This window comes from Alexandromys fortis, unplaced genomic scaffold (assembly GCF_014885135.2).
Source record: "Alexandromys fortis isolate MF-2015 unplaced genomic scaffold, M_Fortis_MF-2015_v1.1 scaffold_46, whole genome shotgun sequence".
Classification (NCBI taxonomy): domain Eukaryota; kingdom Metazoa; phylum Chordata; class Mammalia; order Rodentia; family Cricetidae; genus Alexandromys; species Alexandromys fortis.
This window is the reverse complement of record NW_026067919.1, coordinates 9,715,618-9,735,358: the sequence shown is the minus strand read 5'-3', so window position 1 is coordinate 9,735,358 and position 19,741 is coordinate 9,715,618. Positions and strand designations below refer to the sequence as shown.

General features: G+C 53.6%; 2 protein-coding genes across 9 annotated transcripts in view; both read right to left on the bottom strand.

The window, feature by feature from the left end:
- The window catches only part of Ldb3 (LIM domain binding 3), a 57,365-nt gene extending 51,008 nt beyond the window's left edge, over positions 1–6,357 (bottom strand). For all 8 annotated transcript variants that reach the window (XM_050140727.1, XM_050140730.1, XM_050140728.1 and 5 more), the window contains exons 1-2: positions 6,291–6,357; positions 6,056–6,174 (exon numbers count right to left, since the gene is read on the bottom strand). In XM_050140727.1, the coding sequence (XP_049996684.1) occupies positions 6,056–6,148 (93 nt within the window). In that variant the 5' untranslated portion in view covers positions 6,149–6,174; positions 6,291–6,357. The remainder of the gene's footprint in view (positions 1–6,055; positions 6,175–6,290) is intronic.
- Positions 6,358–8,698: 2,341 nt separating this feature from the next.
- Positions 8,699–18,842, bottom strand: Opn4 (opsin 4). Its single transcript, XM_050140688.1, has 10 exons — positions 18,245–18,842; positions 17,240–17,385; positions 15,713–15,846; positions 15,184–15,387; positions 14,442–14,613; positions 13,956–14,111; positions 12,953–13,060; positions 11,977–12,157; positions 11,145–11,261; positions 8,699–9,404 (listed from the first exon to the last, which is right to left on the bottom strand). Exons 1-10 carry the CDS (start codon positions 18,383–18,385, stop codon positions 9,366–9,368), a joined length of 1,398 nt encoding a protein of 465 aa, XP_049996645.1. The 5' UTR covers positions 18,386–18,842; the 3' UTR covers positions 8,699–9,365.
- Positions 18,843–19,741: the final 899 nt, after the last annotated feature.

The window sequence follows — 19,741 nt, the reverse complement described above, 5'->3', positions numbered from 1 at the left end:
TCCCCCAATGCTTCTAACCATCTATAGAGAAGGACTTGTTCCCGGCAGCAAATAGCTTCGGGGTAAGGCACAGAGGAGCAGCTACCAATCCCACACAGAAGGGCTGAGCTTCACAGCCAGAAGAGACACTGCCAGGAGTGCTCAGATCACGATGAAAGTCTAAGCAAGGGCAACAGAATGACATCCAAGGGAGGCTGGGCCTGATCAGCCAGTGCCAGCTGCAGGCCATCAGGAATGCCATATCTTTAGAGCTGCCTGGTGGCATATTTCTCCCTAGGGCATGGCCAACTTGTACTTATCCTTCCTTGAGCCTGGCCCTGATATCCTCCGGCGTGGGCTGGGGGGTAATCCTTGTTCCAGGGGCCTGGTCAGTAGCCAAACATTCCAGAGGGAGCCACCAAGCTGGATCCCCCTGTCCCTGGCGTCGCTCTCCCTGCATCTGTGTCTGCCCATCAGGGCTCAGCTGGCCTGGCCTTTGGCTGCCCTAAGCAGGGCCCAGAGTCCCCTGAGTGGGGGTGGGGTAGTCGCATATACGGAGATGTTCTTTTCTGCTCCAGTGTTTTTAGAGAAGGAGGCCAGATGGAGGCAGGGATGCTAAAGACAGACAAGGACCATCAGATCCCTTCCCTCCAGCACAGGAGCAGCCTCAGCAGGCTGGGGGAGGGGACCCGCACTGTCGGACCATTGCCTAGAGCCCAGGGCTCATGAAAAGGTTTAGTTTCAGCAAATCTCTTCTCTAACTTTAAAGCCTCCTTTCTCTGTTAACTTCCTCCTAGAAAAGACTCAGAGCATACACATTCTTGGAGATATTTTCTTCCAAAATAAAAAGTCTTTCTATACCTCTTTGAGCATTTAAAGTCCTCTCTGGATGGGTGTTTTGTTTACACCTAGTTTTTCTATTGTTCGAAGCCAACAATCACGTTTTACTGTGGATCTGAACACTAAGTAGGGCCTAGAAGGGCCGCAAGGTGGGGCACCAAGGACGAACTGGGCCAGAATTAGCCACTCGGCCCATGGTTGCTGGGCCATGACCCTAGGGGACCCCATACCACATCACTGGTCCCAGAAGCACTGTCCTATACCACGTGGGTCATGACAAGACTCAAAGGGCCCTCCCTTGCCAACTGCTTCAACAACCTCTGAAGTCCTGGGAGTCTTCTTAAACACTGCCCCCACCTTGTGCCCAGAATATTCCATTTCTAGACCCTCAAATGTGTCATCCGGGCAAGGATAATAGAGAAATGAGTGCCATGGTGGCCAAGAGGACACATCTGATTAGCAAGGCACAACCTGTTCTCCAGAGGCAGTACAAGGGCAGCTGACATCATGACCACTGCCATGCCTAGGAGGAAGGCGACAGAGGAAAGTGTGTGGACAATGGAACGGATCAACTTAACGCAGCTTTGCTTGAAACGTCACACAATCCGGTGAGTGTGCAGAGCACAGGACGAGGCCTTCTTCTCTGACACCTCATGAGGATTACATCATTAAATAGGGTGTGATGTAAGGATCTCCACTTCAAGGGGCTTGAGTTCTGGTCCCAACCCCCTTCTCCCTAAAAGCTCCAGAAAAGTCAAGGATAACACTGGAGGACAGCAGGTATGTGACCAGTATGGCTGTACCCCAGGGTTCCATGAGAAACAAGACAGAGTTGACCGAAGGTGGAAGGCAGGGGGTCAGCCCCAATGACTAGTCCTGAGCGAGCCTGCTATTCCTAGAAGGGTGTGGCAGAGTTGCAGGGATTCTGTCCAGGGTTCCAGGGAAAGAAAGTGCCATGCAGGGTCTGAAAGTTCCCATGCCATGACCTCCTGACCCGCTAGCTCCCTGGAAGTGGAGAGGACAGCTGGTGGCCTCTCTGGGGTCGCCGGGCTCTACAGAACTTTCTAACATTCCTCCCCATATTCAGAAGCACGCAGACCTTTCCCTCATTCTCTGTGCGACTTGCCAGGTGTGGTGGGGCTGGCTAAGGGCAGGTAACAGGCCCAGAAGGAGTGGAACCTTCCCAGGCCCTTCTCTGAAGTCTGGCAGGGACTCCCCTTGAAGTCTTAAGTGCATTTTAACTCTGTGGGATTCAACTACCATGTGCCAGGATGGCTCTTTTCCCATCTGGCCTCCACTGGGGTCTTGCTTCAGCTCTTGCCCTTTTTCTGGAAACTTCTGTCTCTTAGTGGCTTCAGCTTCTATTCCAACTCTGGCGTATAAATAAGCCAGACTCTGCTACGCCCTGCTTTGCTTGTCCCAGAAGTTCTCGTTTTAACTCTTTCCCCCCTGTGCCACAGTACCCACTCCTCTGCATCCCACCCCTCACCCCCTCAGCCCCCCCCCCCCCCCCGCTGTGTGTGTGTGTGTGTTTTGCAGGTCTTCTTCTCTTTTCCCCAGGTTCCAACACTGTTCCTCTTCTGCTTCTCTAACAAATTGGCAGTGTTCTTGTGTGTACTTAGCTCTGAAAAATCCGCTTCATGCTTCCAAAAGTGGTTCCCATGAAAGCAGGAATCTGGCTCCAGCAGAGTGGAGAAGCCATGTTTGGGAATGGAAGCCTGGAAGTAAGGACTGGAGGATCGTCACAACTGGGGGATTTCCCCCTGTTCTGTCCCTGGTGCCTACATACTTCTCGTATCTGCTGTCCTCATAGCCTCCATCCAGCATCTGCCCCCTTCCTGTCTGCCCATAGACTTGCCCTTGCCTCGTGTTCTGGTTTAGGGACCTACAAGGGCCCCCTCCTACGACCTAGTGGGCCTCTGGTCTGCTGCCATCAGGACCTTCGAGGGGTCAGAGGTGAGGCTGAGTCTCAGGAGGATCTGGAGAGATGCGCCTCTAAGAATGCAGTCTCCAGCTAGGACAGTTTCTTATCTTCGCTGCTGGGTAGCTAGCTAGATGGTTGCCTGACCTTCAACAGGGCTATAAACAGCTTGGCCTGTCAGCACTGATAGGCGCTGCCGAGAACAGCTCAAGACACCGTGCTCCAGGGGCCTGGGAATTCCAGGAATCGCCAGCATAGCCACCCCCAGAATAGTTTCAGACTGTCCTCTGTTCTCTTCCCAAGGGTCCTCTGCTCTCGGTGTCCCCACCTTAGCTGGGAGAGTCAAGTAATACTGACGCTGAAACTGGAGGAGAGGCAGATGGTTTCTGGACTATGGCCCAGGCGAGCCTGCCAGGTAGGATGGAGGTCCTGAGAGCAGAGGCCTTCCAGTAAGGAGGCAGACCTGACGCAGCCCACAACCCCCTCACACACTAGCCTCATAGCCAGCCTCCTTTCCACACACACACACACACACACACACACACACACACACACACACGGACAGCATTTTCCCATTTCATAGGCGAGACCACTGAGGCTGTGTTAGAATTGAATAAAGACATTTGCTTCCTTCCTAAGGCGGAGGATACCACAGCCATGAAGGGGTAAGGTACCACACCTAGCTCCAGCATCTGGCCAGAGGCAGGGGCCCTGGTACGGACTGGGCCTGTTGATCTGCTCCCTCAACTGTGCTTCCTGGAGAATTGGCTAAGGTGGGAGAGGGGAGGGGAGAGGCCAGCTCAGGTTGCAGGCCTCTGCACCTGTCTAGGATAAATAAAGGCATTTGCCCTCCACCCTAGGGTGTCCCTCCTGAACCCCATCTCTGCAGATTCTCAGGCTTAAGTTCACCGAATGAGGGTCTTGGAGATCTCCTGCTCAGGTTGATACCATAGTGTATGTGTGGAGGCCGTAGGCAAGGTGATATCCAAGCTTTCTCCCAGCATGCAGTTGGCAGCTGCTCTTCCTGGGAGAAACACATACCTGCTTTTGAGAGAGGCCAGCTTCCACCAGTGCCCAGACTGACAGGCAAAGGAGCAGGCATGAAAGTTAGGCTGTGTCAGAATGTGTGCATGCTACCCATGGGCACCTCTATCCCGTGCAAGCCTCAGTTTGCTGGGCTCCGAGTTGGTAACCCCAGACTTCTCGCCTGATCACCCCTCACAGTTGCAGTGACTGTCCCCAGAGCAGGGGACTGATGAAGCTGGGCAGAGTCCTGGCCTTGTGTCTCTGTGAGCAAACTGTTTCTGGTCCGGAGGTAAGCCGCGGCAGCAAATGCCAAAGGCCTAGCGTTCGCAGTCAGCACTGGGCCTGAAATGCCCAAGCCTGGGATGCCAAACCCATGGTATCTGTAGCGCACTAGTTGTATTTCTCAGAAGACTGCAATACCTGAACACCATTGCTCAGGCCAACTTGCTCCAGGTGATTTGGGGTGTGGATCAGAAGTGAGCTGATCTCCCATTGCCCTGGCTTCTATGTTTAAATGTCTCCCTAGCTTTAGCTTCCAGTGCACCCCAACTGCCCTCTCTTTGAATGAGGACATTCTTTCTGCTGTCTAGTTTAAAACCTCTGTGCTCCCATTTAAGCCCTGGCCATCTGGGGCCAGGTGGTACATAGGTCCTGAGTGAGGTCATTGGCTTTTCTGGGTACCACTGATCCTGGAGATGAATTTGTTCCCATTAGATGGAGCAGGGAGCACCAGCAATGAGCCTTGGGGATGTTGGGCTCAATCCTAGGCATAGGAGACCAGCGGGCACACGAGGACGATGCGAGAGGCCCTGTCTTATACAGGGAGGAAACATATAGCTTCAGGAGTGGGCACTGTGCAGAGCCGGGGTTGGGGTTGGGGGTAACCACTGAACTCTCATCCCGACGTCACTGCATTGTCAAGCAGAATCTACACGGTTTAGGGTGTCCTCTTAGCAAGGGCCCCATGGTTTTCAGGGCAGTAGGTCTGGAGGGCAGAGACTTCAGATCTGCAGCTGAGAGGGGAGGGACCTTGTCCTTCCCCAAAGGCCACTCTAAATGTCTAACTTGGAGGTGGTCTGAGGGTCAAGACCACTTCAGTGGAAGTACTGGGCCCTGCCCGTCTGTCAGGCACTTTCCAGGCTTCTCAGCTACCACGGAGGGCTAGCCCCAGGTCCAAGGCAAGCCTCTGCTGCTCTGTGGAAGAAACGGCAATCCAACCATGCCAGATTCCAGCCTCTAACTTCACAGTGACATCCTGGAGTCTCACCCTTCCCCTTAAGCCCAGATCAGTCCTGCCAGGGGCTCAGCCACCAAGCAGGTTATACTTGTTCCCTGTATGCTTCTCAGCCCTTAAGCCATGGGACCTTCAGTCCCAGATCTACCAGGACTTATAGGGTGCCCTATTTAACAAATACTGAGCAGATAGCAACAGCTATGGCCTAGGGGCTTGGACTACAGTAATAATTAAAGACCTTCCACTTTTCCTCTCAAATATGTCTACCTTTTATCTCTGGGCCTCAGTTTCTCCTACACAATGGAACCGCCCTCATACCACCTGATGCTTGGTGCCATTCCCATGGGCAGTGCTGTTTCTCACTACATCCTGCAGGACCCAGAGGGCATTGTCGCAGCCAAGCAAAGCCGTAAGACAGGCATCCCTGGGCTCAAGTGAGGAATACAGGTTTAACCCAAGAGCCAGGTGATGTAAGGTTTCTGCCAGGCCCACTATGGCAGGGATAGGAGGGGCTGGTGTCTTGGGTCTGGGGACACTAGAGCCCAGCAACCAGTCTAGCCTGGACTTATATCATGACAACAGGGCAGTTGGCAAAAAAATGTGTCCATCTACCTACCTGTTGCCTGCCTTCCCTATGCTAAGAATGCTCTCTCCTTAGCAACTGCCTGCTTTTAGGAAGGGACTTGAAGCTTGGAAATACCCCAAGCCTACCCTGCTAGGGAAGGGCTTAAGAAGGCCCCACATTCTCTGCTCACAAGCCCACCCCCTTTGCAAGATCAGCATTTCCCCTCTGCTCAAAATGCCAGCTATCTGCCCATAACGTCTCGCTTAGACAGGCAAAGTCCAGGGAACAAGCTGGGGTGAGCAAGTTCAGCTATGGCCAACATCAGACCAGCCCAGTCCTAGGCTTCAGACCAGGAATAGGGCAGGCTCTGCTTTCCAAGAGCCTTAGGGAAGACAGACTGACTGGCTGATAGAGAGATGGACATGAACGAGCCCCCTTCCAAGAATGCCCTGCCCCTTTGGAAATAACGCTGTGGACAATGTACACTTACCCGGGAGATAGTGAGGGGCATGTTGAAGTCCTTGCCTCCCTGAAGACGGAAGCCCCAGGGCCCAGGCCCAGTCAGAGTCACACTGTAAGACATTCTGGTGTTGACAGCAGCGGCTTCCTCTGCAGACAAATCGTACAGAGTCAGGTTAGGGGACACGCACGAACCCCACCTTTCCAGACCATTTCTTTGCTCCTATCTCTGTTCCTGGTCGCAGGACCCCGACCCCTGGCCTTGCCTGCTGTGTCCCTTGCTGCCTGGCCAGGCTGTGCAGAGCTCCTGGGAGGCTCCTAAGAATAGCTGGGAGAGAATGCCATCGACACTGATATCTGCCCTTGCTGCGCCCATAAATGGACTGTAACCCTACACTCGGCCCGCCTGCCTGTGGCCTCCCAGCCAGTCCACCATGACTCACATGGCTAATATAGTCCCTGGGGAGGGGTGTCAGGCACCCAGAACACCCATCCCTGAGGGGCAAGCAGGGAGGACTGACCCTCTTTGTGCCCTCTGCGGAGCCCACACACCCTTGTTTTAGTCGGTGGGTCCAATCTAGATTCTCTTCTGGGTAGGGGTTCTGTTAGTCTGTTGTTCCTGGTAAGGACCATGAGTTGGCACCTTATCCATTGTGGGGCCCTGAGGGGCCTTGGACTTGGCTTATACTCCACAGGTCTGCAAAACTTTCAGTTCAGAAGACTGCTGATTGGCTCCCAGCTCACTTTGATGTTACAGGACCAGACATAAAAATGGCCATGTCATGGCAGTACTTTGAACACGGTCAAGTTCAGAAAAGGGCTCTTCACAACCATTTCCTTGGGGTCCTAAGTGGCTGCTACCTTGGACTGTAAGAGCTGAGGTTCAGAGAAGTTAAACACATCCTCCAAGGTCACACAGGGAATGGACACAGGATCCATTGGCGCCTGGGCTCCTGTAAATGGTACTCATGTCTGATAATGGGCTCCTAGTGGCTATGGACATCACCCAAAGCCCTGGCCTGGAGTAGCGGGTGCTGCTTGACCCCTCGGGAAAAGGTCTGAAGCTGGGTCTGGTGTTGTCCCAGCCCTGTAGACCCTCTGGGGCCCAGGCAGTTATTCCTGGCTCGCCTGTCTCATTTGTGCCCTGGAAAACTTGACAGGAACATGGAAAGCTACAGCTGCCAGCGCTGCACGCCAGGCTCCGTGCCCTTTGCGCAGGAATGGCAGCGGGTAGGGGAGAAGTGCCATTTGTTCAGCTGCTAGGACACAGAGTCAGAAGGGGCAGGAAGCATGTGTGGCATCCTTAGCCTACACCCCAGAGACAGAGTGCCCTGGGTGGGGGCCTTGGCCCCTTGGGGCTTCAGTCAGCATGACATTTGCGTTAAGATGTCCTAGAAGCCCGCCTTCCACCAAGAGAGACTCATGATCTCTTCAGATCTCATGGAGTCTGGAGATAGAGGTTCACTCTGGCTCCCAGCTTAGGAAACTGAGGAAGATAGGTTGTGGTGTGGTCTCTTGCTGGCCCTCTCAAAGACGCTCGCCTGGAGGACTCGATGCAGGCCTGGATGTGAGCAATTTCCTAGTTGCTACATCTCCAGGCTCCCCTCACCCAGCCTGGCGTATGTGGGATGCATAAGATCACTGATGTTACAGGTTGCTTGGTGATTGGTTCAAGGTCACAAAAATAGCAGGTGGGAGAAGCTGGCAGGGGGAGGGGACTTGTACTCTTTCCCTTGGTCTCACCACCTCCTTTTTGTTCCATGCAACTCCACCTTCATGGGCTAGGAGGTTAGAACTCTGTCTCTCTCCCCTTCCCATTCCATTCCACCCATGCCATCCCATCCCTTTCCATCCCATCCCATCCCATCCCATCCCATCCCATCCCATCCCATCTCTTCACATCTCTGCACTAACCCATCCCATCCCATTCTCTGCATTATCCCATATATCCCTAGCTCTATCCTTGTCCCCCAGACCTATCTTTCCTTCCCAGCTGGGGAAGATCCAGCCACACATAACCATAAAGAAAGGGCTGACCCTGGACCTAGAGCCCCAGAGAGGCTGACCCTGGACCTAGAGCCCCAGTGAGGCTGACCTTGGAGCCCCAAGAAAGATTGACTTTGGACTTGGAGCCCCAACAAGGCTTACCCTTGACTGGAACCCCAGTGAGGCTGACTTTGGACCTGAGCCCCAGAGAGGCTAACCCTGGACCTGGAGCCCCAGAGAGGCTGACCCTGGACCTGGAGGCCCAGCGAGGCTGACCCTGGACCTGGAGGCCCAGTAAGGCTGTACCTGGAGCTGAAGGCTCTTTCTCTGGACTCTGGCACTGCTTGATGGCTTGCTTCTGGGTAAGGGAGTGGGCTGAGAAGATGCTTTTGAAGGGGAAGGCCAGCCTCCCTCTACCTCCCCTGGGAGACCCAAAGCCAGTTGGAGAGCAGCTGGCACTCATGGGCTGGGCAGAGCTCCACACCTCCCTGGGGAGGAGGGGATAGGCTAAACTGACCTTTATCCCTCCTCTAATTTGCTCCCCTCCAGGCTGAAATGGATTTTCAGGAGTGAGAGTCCTTAGGGAACAGAAAAGGAAGTTGCTGGAGGCAAGGAGACCAGGCCTCGTCTCTTCTCCACGGAAGCACCAGTAGACATGTTTACCACAAGAAACCCTGCTTTTTATTTTCCTGTGCTCTGTCAGATCCACATCTGGAAGGAACTTAGATCACCGACATAAAATGATCAGGAAGGGCAGGGTGTGCATACCTGTATTCCGTGTGTACATACAGATAGGTACCGATGTGCCTGCCAGTGCCCCTGTATGTGTGAGTGTGGACCACAGTGTGACATGCTATGGGAGAGCTAGGGGTGAAGTGTTTCAGGTGTGCCAAGAAAGTAAATGTTCAGCTTTTGACTACTGGCAGCAGGGGACGCCAGGCTGAACTTTCTGAACCGGTGAGATGTCGGCCTGGTCACAAAGGCTAGCCAAGATGCTCAGCTCATAAATAAACGTCGTGTTCCCTGGTGCCATTGCTACTGTCATCGCCTGGACAATCACAGCATACAGTGTCTAAGGAGAGGCGGAGGCTGCTGGAAGTGAAGCAGGAGAGAAAGCCTGGGTCCATGCTTCGGGCAGAGCCCAGGTGTGCCAGCTGCACCGAGGAGGCAGGATCACGCTTTGGAACAGGAATTTTACGGTGTGGGAAGGGGCCAGAGCTGAGTCCAGTGTAGCACAGGAGACAGTGACACCACCAAAGCTTCCCGGCTTGGGGGATAATCCAGGGTCTGTGCATGTGGTGGGGAGGTGATGGGGCTCAGCACGTAGCAGAAGGAAGGGAGGGCCGGTGGGCATCCTACATCCCGAGGTCCAGGCTGGGGAGCTGTCTCTTGGTCTGAAAATAAACAATACACATCTGTTTGTCTCTAGGCAGCCTTCCAATCCCTCTTCACATCTGAGAACACCAACAGGTGAAGGCAACTGTGTAGAAGGGCCAGGCTGTGGTCAAGGTTGCAAGTGAACCTTCTCAAGGACTATACCTAAAAGAAGGAGCCAGCAAAATCTTAGGGTGTTTGCAGGATAACCCCTGGGATTTTCTCAGGCTCATAGATGCCTGAGGTTCAAACTCTTATGCCCCCTCTCCAGTTCATCTTTTTTCTGCAATCCCGCACATGTGTGAGGGCTGGCACCCCCCTTTATCCTTGCTGCCCTAAATCACTCATCCTCCTCCTGCCTTGTAGCACCAGCTTCCTCAGGAAGTACACCTCACAGGCTTACTGTGCCCACCAAAACCTCCCTGGGGGCACATCAGATGAACCTCGGCCATACTGCAAAGGTGACTAAACCCCTTTCTGCATCCTTGTTCCCCAGGGTCTGGAGACCCCTACACAGTTAACCACTCCTACCACCTGCCCCTCTTCCTTTCTACATCCCCAATGTTGTCTCCAGGGTCTCTCTGAATACTCCCAAAGTCAGTCTCTCTCTCTGTCTGTCTCTGTCTCCCTCAAACACACACACACACACACTGTTGCAGGACACCAAGTTCCTTCTCCTGCACTCCACTGTACTCACTTAGGATGTTCACACAGACAGCTCAGCCCCTTCCCCTAGGGAAACCCAGGGAGTTACCTCTGTGTGCTTGTGACTTGATGTCAGTGTTTATCACTTGTGTTTGGCAAAGGTTGATGGCTGACCCTCAGTGCGAAAAGCCCCTCCCCATGGTCCTGCCTCTATCCAGGAGAGCTATTGTCTTCAGCCATTTCCTGATCTTCATAGGCCACTACCAGGCTTTGACTCTGGCCTCTGTGGTTGTGCGTAGTGCCTGGGATACAACGTAGGGGGCAGGAACTCCCCTATTGCAGAGGCAGCGGCAGGCTATTCATAGGGAAACAGCATACGGACAGAAGACCAGAGAAGCCTGTGATCCTGGAGTGGCTAAGGAAGCCCAGAATACCTAGCGGCTGATAGGGGCTATGGTGAGGGTAGGGGGAGGGCCTGCCTCGGCGCCTGTGCTCATGGCATTTCCAGTGTTCCAAAATACGGCCTTCTCTAACACCATCAGCATTCCCTTCCATAGGCACTGGGGCTGACAGCTGGCCTTCTTTTTTATAGCTACAAGTGTTCTGGGTGACACGGTGAGCTCGGGGCATTGGCAGTGGGCACTGACACAGCTTGCAGCCCCCTCCCCTGGGTATGTCCAGCATCAGAATCATCTAGAAAGGTGAATGCCATCTACACCCCATCGCCCATACAACACAGAGGCATCACAGTGGCAGGCAGCATATGCCAGGAACTCGGTCCACACATGCACGAGCCGTTCTCTGACACAGACGGCATGTCCTCATGAGCACATACGATTATAACTCCCCACCTGTCACGGCACAACACAGCCAACCGCACGCCATGCACACATGGTCACGCAGTCACATGCGGATGCTCCCCCAGTAATAGACCACGCTCAGGCCCTGCTAGGGATGACTGGGAATCACAGAGCCCTCCAAGTGGGTAAGGCAAAGCAGGGATGTATGGGAAGGAGGTGATTCTGAGAGTCCTGGTCACACCACAAGCCTACCTTTCTGGCCACTTCATAGGCTACCTGCCCTGGCTCCCTACCCCTTCACAGACTGACAGGTACCTGGAGGCTGGAAGGAGCCCTGGCTTCCCCATCTTCCAGGTCTTGACTGCAGAAAGATTTTCCACTTGTGTGCTGGCCAGCCTCCCACACCGCCGCTGCTTCTGTGTCTGGCCAGCCCTGGGGAGGTGGGAGAGCAACTTTGAGGTGAGAGGGACAACTTATTTAGAGCATGCTCACACCTCCTCCTGCTCCAGCACCAGCGTTCATTGAGGGGGACCCATGACATCATTTGCAAAGTTGTCACCAAAGCCCAGGAAAGTACCTACTGGTGTTGGCAGTATTTGTCTGCTTAAGCATGTATATAGATAGGTGGCCTTCATGAGAGTCAAGGCCTCTGTTAGCAAATAAGACAGACTCCCCATTTTCTACTAATGGCTTAGAGAGCCCAGGAAGCTCTGCAGCTTAACAGAAGGCCTCAAGGATAAAGCAGTGGAAGACAGCTGGGTAGTCCAGCCACGCTGGCTCTCAGATCACACAGTGGGGATGGGGTGGATCAGGGCCTGAAACCAGGTCTGATCCCAGGCTAGTACTTCCCCCTTTCCTGCACCATGTAGCTCTTCACACCTCCTGTAAGGTGGTGGTTTAGTGCTAAGGAACCAGGACCCTGTGTCAGCTCTTGCCATGGGGAAAGAGGTGACTTAGAAAGCCCATGTTTAGACTGGACTACTGCTGGGTGACTTCTGACAGCCCATCTCCTCTCTGGGTATTCCTGGTTGAAACAGAGGGTGCTGTACCAGAGGTTAGAAGAGGTGACGTGTCCCCCAGTCTAATATGTGGTCTGGTTGGAAAAGGAAAGGTGAGGTCCCAGCCGATGAGGGCCCAGCATCCTTACCACCTCACTCTCAGAACCCAGGGACTCTTGCCGCTTCCGTCCAGAGATCCAGCTGAGGTCAGAGGACTGGCTGCTCAGTGTGGAGCGATGGGTAGAGCGGTAGCTAAGGGAGGGGTGGCTGCGCTGGCCTGGCACTCCAAGAAGCACGCCAAGGCAGGGCAGGTGCTGGGCAATGGCTGCCCTGCAGGAGTCACGTAACTTGTTAGAGCCAAGGGTCATGAATGGGGAAAGGAAAGGACACACTGATACAAGTAATGGACAGACAGAGGCTGGTAATGGGGATAGACAGACAGAAAGGTGAAAGCGACTCACACATGCCCAGGGTTGGTGGGATTAACAAAAGAACCAGGGAGTGGTATGCACAGAAGGAGAGCCTTGGGTACTGGGTTCAAGCAACCAGACGTCCCCTCAGATCCTAACATGGTTGCCCTAGGCCACATCTCTGGGAATGGGCACCGTGGATACACCTAAGTACTATGGGCGGGATGGACTGAGATTTGCATCAGGAGATTAACAAGGGTTTGACATCACCAGACTGAAAACAACTCTGAGGGCCCACGGCAGTGCTTTGCTGTCATTCTTAGTGGGGCTGGAACCTCATTACCTCAGCGTGCTGCCAGGGACCTTGGTGGAAGCAAGCGTGTCCTGCTGGGGTCTTTGCAGGATGTCACAGCCTGGGAGCTCGCCTTTGCATAGGAAGTACCGCTAATGGGTCTGCCCTGGCTGCCTTATGACCTAGCGCTGTAGTTAAAAATGGCTTCCACGCAGATAGCAATTGATAGCTTGTAATATATGGGGGAAAGAGGGAAGCATGCTGCAGACCCTTTGCAGCTGCGCTAGCTGCACCAAGATGTTCGTACTCCCCACCCCCAACTGATACACATATAAGAAATCAGAGAGACAGATAACCTCTACCTTCTGTAGGCTCAGGCCCTCCATGCCCCTAGGTGGACCTGAAGGCCGGAGGAGGCCTCACCTGTACTTGGGGTGAGCGATGGCATAAACAATGGGGTTGTGGATGGCAGAAGCCTTGGCGATGACAGCTGGCACTGAGCTCATGTAGGGCGTCAGGATGTGTGAGTACCTAGGACAGAGAAGGTGTGGGGTCCCCTAATTCATACCCGCGGTGGTCTCCGTGGCTGACTCTGCTCAGACCCAGACCAAACCATGCCATCCAGCCTAAACCAACATAGCCAAACCAGCCCCATGTGAGAGACTGGCAGTGCCAGTGAGGATTCTGGTTTAAAGTGGGTAGGAAGGAAGCTAAAGATGGTGGAGGGTGAGGTTCTGGGAATAAGATACGTCACACCTGCAATGGCTAGGTCCCACTGTCCCTTAGAATCTGTGGAGTCCACAATACCTCTCTATGTCACTCAATTGTCCCTGGTCTTCAGATCCTCTCATGCAGAAATGCTGCTAAACCCCTACCCCATCTTGTACACTGTCCCCTTGGATGTCCTAGAGAAACTTCCGGTAGGCCCCTGAAGGAGACTGCATTGTTACTACTCGAGAAGATTGGTACCCAAATAGCTCAAAGTACCAAAATCTCATCCTCACAAAGTACTCTGGAAATCTAGTCCATGCCCGTCCTGCTGAAGGTACCATGGTTACTGGACTCAAGCCACAGAAGGTACTAGAGAGAACCTCTTTAGAGGTCCATTCTTGAGTAGCAGCAGCTCTGATTGTGCGCCTATGGCTCGGGCTAAGAAGGCACCTGAACCTCAGAAATATCTGCATGTTTCCAAGGAGGTGGAAAGTCCCCAGACATCTATCTGCGTTTAGCCAGGGCTCCCTCAATATATCCCCAAGGCTTCCAGGAACTGGATAAGCCTTGTAGGGAGAGGTGTGTCGCTTGGGGAGGGTAAGGCTGTCAAGCTAGACCTAGGGTGTCAGGATGGCTGGTTTGAGTCAGGCTAGAGAGAGAGGCTACCTGGACCTGTGCCCTAATCCCTTAGACCAGTGCTATGGCTCCTGCTCACCCAGCAAAGGCCACCAGGGCCACAGTAGAGTAGGGAGCCCAGGAGAGCACAAAGAGGAGGATGACAATCAGTGCCACCTTGGCCATCTTCCACTCACTCTGCAGTCGACGCCACTGCCGCCGCCGTCGAGGGGACTCGCCGCAGCCCTCACAGGCCCTAGGGAGGTTGCATCTTGGTTGTAGCAAGTACCAGGGTCACAGCTACTGGGGACATATAGGAGGGGCCATCCTTTCCTACACGGGCAGCTCTGACTTCCAGAAGGTCCTTTCTCTGAGCCTCACGGGCCCTCCTGCTGCCAGGACTGAGGTCTTTGAGCCCTCCTCAGGGGATCTTGTCTCTGGGGACTTTCCTGGGTGCCCTCATCCCACAAGCACAGGAGTTCACTGGTCTTAATCCACCCGCATCTGAGCATCTGAGTATGTTCTGATGGGGGGGATGATGGGGGGACCCTACCGTCTGTGGTCCAGCTCCACACAGCACACTCACCGGCCTGTTTCCCGGATGGCCCTGAAGATGGAGATGTAGCAGCAGATGATGACGAGCAGGGGGAGGAAGAACACGAAGCAGAAGAGCAGCATCGTGTAGGCACGCACCCGGGGTGTGAAGGTCATGTAGTCCCAGGAGCAGGACGTCAGCAGCCCCTCGGGCACATAGGCACCTGAGAGCCGGGGCAGGGGCTCAGCCTTCACTGTGCTGCTGCTCAAGGCGCCTTGTTCAGTAGGGGCTTCAAATGTGGAGCCTGGGATTCCTAAATACAACCTGGCCCCAGCCATAGGCCTACCCTGCCCAGAACTGAGAAAGCCAGAGGCAGTTGAGAGATGTGAGGAGAGACTCCCACGTTGATTCTAGCGGGGACACCAGGCTAGCATTGACTGGAGCTAGCCCCTCTATGGGTCCAGGGTCATGATCCTCAGGGCCAAAGCCTTGCTGCTTGTCCTGCCTGCTGAGGCCTCTGGCTGGTCCGACTCACTACAAAGCCAGCACTAAACATGTATCTCTGTCCCCACCCACTAGCTCCCATATTTGGTGACAGGCTCCCTGACTGATCCCTTAGTCCCTGATAAAGCACTTTGAGCTTCCCCCAGTGATGGCAGGTGCCCCTGAATTCCCACCTGACTGGAGACTTAGTGATCCATGAGGCCCTCTGCTGGCTGGCCAACCCAAACTTCCTTTAAACTTCCTCTCTCAGGCCATCTGCCCCTCACCCCAATAGCACCAGCCCACTTACTCCAGCCGAAGAAGGGCGGCAGGCTCCAAGCCAGAGCATAGAGCCAGACACCCAGCAAGACAAGGGCCGTCCGTCTTTTGGATCCCATCCCGATGGTGGCCAGTGGACGTGTGATCACCAGATAGCGGTCCAGGGCTATGGCTGTCAGGGTGATCATGGACGTGATGCCAAAGACAGCCCCACAGAAGGCATAGAACTCGCAACCTGTGGGTAGACCAACTTCCCTAAGGCCCTGGGAAGAAATTCCCAGAGGATGGAACAAACTCAGTTTCTTCCTTGCCTCCCAGAAGACAGGACCGAACCATTTCTACCCTGCTGGCTTGCTACGTCTGGCCAGGCTGGCAGGGATCTCAAGACCAGAATCCCACCTTCCTCTTCACCCAGTCACAGAACTCAGGGTGCTGCCCGCTGTGCCCAGCAAGAGCAAACCACTTCTTCTGTGCCTCCTTCCACTGCCGTGGCACCTCCCTGTTAAGACCCCTTTCTCCCTATTGCAAAAGCAAAACAAAACAAAAACCCGAGTGTCTACCTGTCTCCCCAAAGAGCCACTTCTTATAGAGGCTGCTGGCGAAGAAGACCGGGGCCTGCGTGAACGACATGAAGAAGTCGCTGACGGCGAGGTTGATAATGAACATGTTTGCCGGTGTCCGCAGGCCTCTGCTCCTGTGAGGTCAGAGGAAGGCAGGGCATGCTTCGCAGTCCCTCTGGAGCTATGGAGGTCTTCCCTCACCCTCAGCTATTCATGCATATATGCATGCACACTCATGCTAATATGCTTAAATGTCCATGGGGACACAACCATGTTGTGCACGCACATACAACCCTACACACATTAAAAGACATTGGCTGGGGCTCTTGGACCAAAGATGTGTCTCTCAGTCAAGCAGGTGTCACCAGTAATATTGACTAGCTCAGAGTGAAGTGAGGAACAGTGTCTCCAGAAACAGCGGTGCAGACCAGAAGGCTGGCTCTTGGTCATACCCCTTTCTTCTTCTCACCCCCAGGATTATTCCCTCTGTGTGACTCCCTCTGTCTCCTTGGACAATCCTCTGGCCCCAGTGTCCCAACAGTGTCCTTGACTACCCTTCCCACTTGCTCTGACACCTTCTTACTATCTTCTTGGCCTCCTCCTTCTCTTCTTCCCTTTCTCCTTCTTTCTCCTCTTCCTCCTTCTGCTGCCCAGTTTGGCACTACCCCGCTCAGCCTGCTCCTTCACTGTTCACTCTTGAGGTGGCAAAGAGCCCAAGACCTATGACTCTGACCAAGGGACAGATACCTTCACAACCCTCCTCCATGGGGCAGATACCTTCACAACCCTCCTCCATGGGGCAGATACCGTCACAACCCTCCTCGAGCACAATTCATTTTCAGATTTGCTCCTAAGGGAGACATGATGGTCCCCCTTTCCAGAGGAGAGTACTAAGGATTTGGTCCCCATCACAGCTCAGGAAATTGCAAAGCCAGGGTTCGTTTTCCAATCAATGCACAAACAGGAGAAATCACAGTGCTGGGGAAGCCACAGTTCTGTGTTGCAGAGAAGACATGGGGGCTCAGGGAGAACAAATGGCTGGCTGAGTCCTTCCACTGGTCTGTGATGGAGTCTGAGGTCTGTGTTAACTTTCTAGCCTGCCTGCTTTAACCAGCAGGACAAAGGGGAGGGGTGCAAGGGTGGCTAATAGAACTGGATGCTGGGAGTTAGAGGATCCTGGTGTCCCGGGAAGCTTTTCAAGGCCGAGGGAGGATTCCTCTGGGAGCAGAGGATGGCAGAGGTGAACTTAGAGCAGGGTAGAATGAGCAGGGACCTAAAGGTCCTAGAGTACCTTCCTGCCTCATGGTACGCCTGAAGCCCAGTGGGCATGTGTGTGTTATTCAAGGTTCCCTACTATTTTTTCCCATTTTCACCAGCTTGAAAGTTGACGCCTAGACCTGCTATGAGAGAAGGCATGGTCCTTGCTTCTCTGCCCATCCTAACTTGCCCTGGGAAGAATTGTATTCTGCCCTATTTGCATGACTAGATAAACATAGTGCCCTTGACCCAGCCCCACCAACCAGGCACCTGCAGAAGGTGTAGATGACTGTGAGATTGCCCAGCGTCCCTGTGAGCCCCACCAGCAGGATCACCGTACCCAGGGTATAGTGAGCATGGTCTGGGACATCGACTGTGGGGAAGGGGACCCAAGCAGCAGCCTCAGGTCCGGATGCCTGTGGAGAGAGTAAAAGGAGGGCATCACCTACAGATGCTCCTGGCAAGGAAGAGTAAGTTCCTAATAAGGCAAGAGGGGGAAGCTCAGGTCCAGATGAAAAGCTATGACCAAGCTGTAGGAGAAAGTCCAGGTCTTCCAAAAAAAACCCCAAGCCCCATATGCCTGCAGGTGCTGGGCTCCTAAATGCAAGGCTTAGGTCACCTGCTGGCAGTTGGCAAAACAGATGGGGGCCTGCAGAGCAGGGACATGGCTCGGGTGACCTTAAGTACAGCCTGCTCCTGGGCACTGACCTCCCAGTGTAGGGACAGACACCCCATCGCAAGCCTCAAGGGAGGACTTGAAACCCCTATAACATAACTGAGGATTGACATTGAAGCCTGACAAAGAGGGAGAAAAACTTTCCACTAGAAAGAAAACTTAGGCTCCTCAGGGGTCCCTGCTAAGAGGTCCTTGTCCTGGGAGGTTAGTATATGGGGACTGAGAAGAATATCTCCCAGGGAGAGGGAATGGTCTGCTCTTTGTCCTGACCAATATCCCACTCGGGCCTGTATAAATCAAAAGTCTGGGCATGCCTCCTTCCTATAGGGCATCTTCCACAGGGCATCTAGAAAGAATAAATGGCACCAGTGCCTGCCTTTCTGGTCCTTCCACCATCTCTGCAGATGAAGACATCGCCCACACCCTCTTTTCTCAGCCAATTTGTAGGGAAAGCTCAGAGAAGTTCAGTGATATCCCAGGTCTTTTATCTTAAGCTCAGACCTTTTCTCTCTCCTGTCAAAGTGGGGGTGGGAGGCAGGGCTGGGAACTTGCGTCTCTGCACACACACACACACACACACACACACTCCCTGAACTTACTGTGGGACTCACAGACGGAAGCTGGGCTCTTGTGGAGACAATCTGAGTGCTGTTCCAATGGCTGTGCAGGACAGTGCTGGCTGTAAAGCTGGGATCCTGCGTTAAGCCTGGTGGGACTCTGGGCCCTGAAGGAGAGTCCATGGTAAGACTCTCAGAGAAGTTAAGGGCATGGACGGCTCCAGGACTGGTCCACAGAGTTCCAGCTCTACTCCGTCCTCAGCACTGAAGCCTGGTCCAGCGGCTGCCTGTTCTGCCTGGTGGGCGTAGATCCAGCTTGGAGCTGCTCTCTGGCTATCGACTGCTCAATGTCCGACGAAGCGCAAAGGAATGAGCGTGCAGTGGCAGGATCCCTCCACACTTATAAGTAGGGAAGAAGGGGACTACGCATGCTCAGTGACTCCATGGTCTGGTAGTCTCAGAAGTGGGTCCCTGATGAGTCCCGCAAGGCTCTGATGGTGGTGACATGGCCATGTGTGTATATGTGTGTGTGTATAGAGACACTGGCAGGCTCAGTCCCTGGACACTGGGCAGGAGGCTTTGTCCTTGCACTCCCTTTCTTCTTAGAACTCCTGAAGAATGGTCCCGTTTGTTCTGGGGGTCATGGTGGTCGCTGGGGAAGAAAACCTATGTAAGTCTATGGCATCTCCATACTCCTTGCATGGAGAAAGATTCTGTAATGTCATCTTCTTGTCAGGGACAAGAAGTGGTATTTAAGGGGATGCTACTTAGGGCTGTGTACCTGTAGTCTTCCTGGCGTGAGAGGCTGAGACACAAAAATCACTTGAATTCATTAGTTTGAGACCAACCTGCACAGCAGATTGACACCTTGTCTTTACAAAGAAACGTAGTTTGGGGGCTGGAGAGATGGCTCAGGGGTTAAAAGCGCATGCTGGTTCTTTCAGAGGACCCAAGTTTGGAACCCAGCACCCAAGCCTCTAGCCCCAGCCTCTGATGCCCTCTTCTGGCCTCCTCTGGTACCTGCATCCACATGCACACACCCACACACAGATATACATACATGTAAAAAAATCTTTAAAAACATTATATATCCCCTCTCCTGCTGCTCCTGCCACCTTCTGCCACCCAACTCCCCACCCACTCCTCAGATCTTATCTATTTCCCCTGCCCATGGGGCCCATGCNGCATGGTCCAGGCTTCTGCCACACCACGGAGCCAAGGACAGGGTCAGGGACCTACTTCTTCCCTCTGTCCTTTCTTTTTTTTAAAAAAATTTTTTTTTAATATTTATTTATTATGTATACAATAGTCTATCTGTGTGTATGCCTGCAGGCCAGAAGAGGGTACCAGACCTTATTACAGATGGTTGTGAGCCACCATGTGGTTGCTGGGAATTGAACTCAGGACCTTTGGAAGAGCAGGCAATGCTCTTAACCACTGATCCATCTCTCCAGCCCCCCCCCCCTGTCCTTTCTGATGATGTTCCACAACAGTTTTATCTGGGAGCAGGGAGCAGCCAAGCTCAGGTACGAGATAGTC

Coding starts and splice junctions, on each gene's coding strand:
- Opn4 (XM_050140688.1), bottom strand. CDS start 18,385: ATGGACTCTCCTTCAGGGCCCAGAGTCCCACCAGGCTTAACGCAGGAT. Junction 14,614..15,183: donor GCCGCCCTTCTTCGGCTGGA/GTAAGTGGGCTG, acceptor CCCGGCTCTCAG/GTGCCTATGTGCCCGAGGGG. Junction 14,112..14,441: donor GCCATCCGGGAAACAGGCCG/GTGAGTGTGCTG, acceptor CAACCTCCCTAG/GGCCTGTGAGGGCTGCGGCG.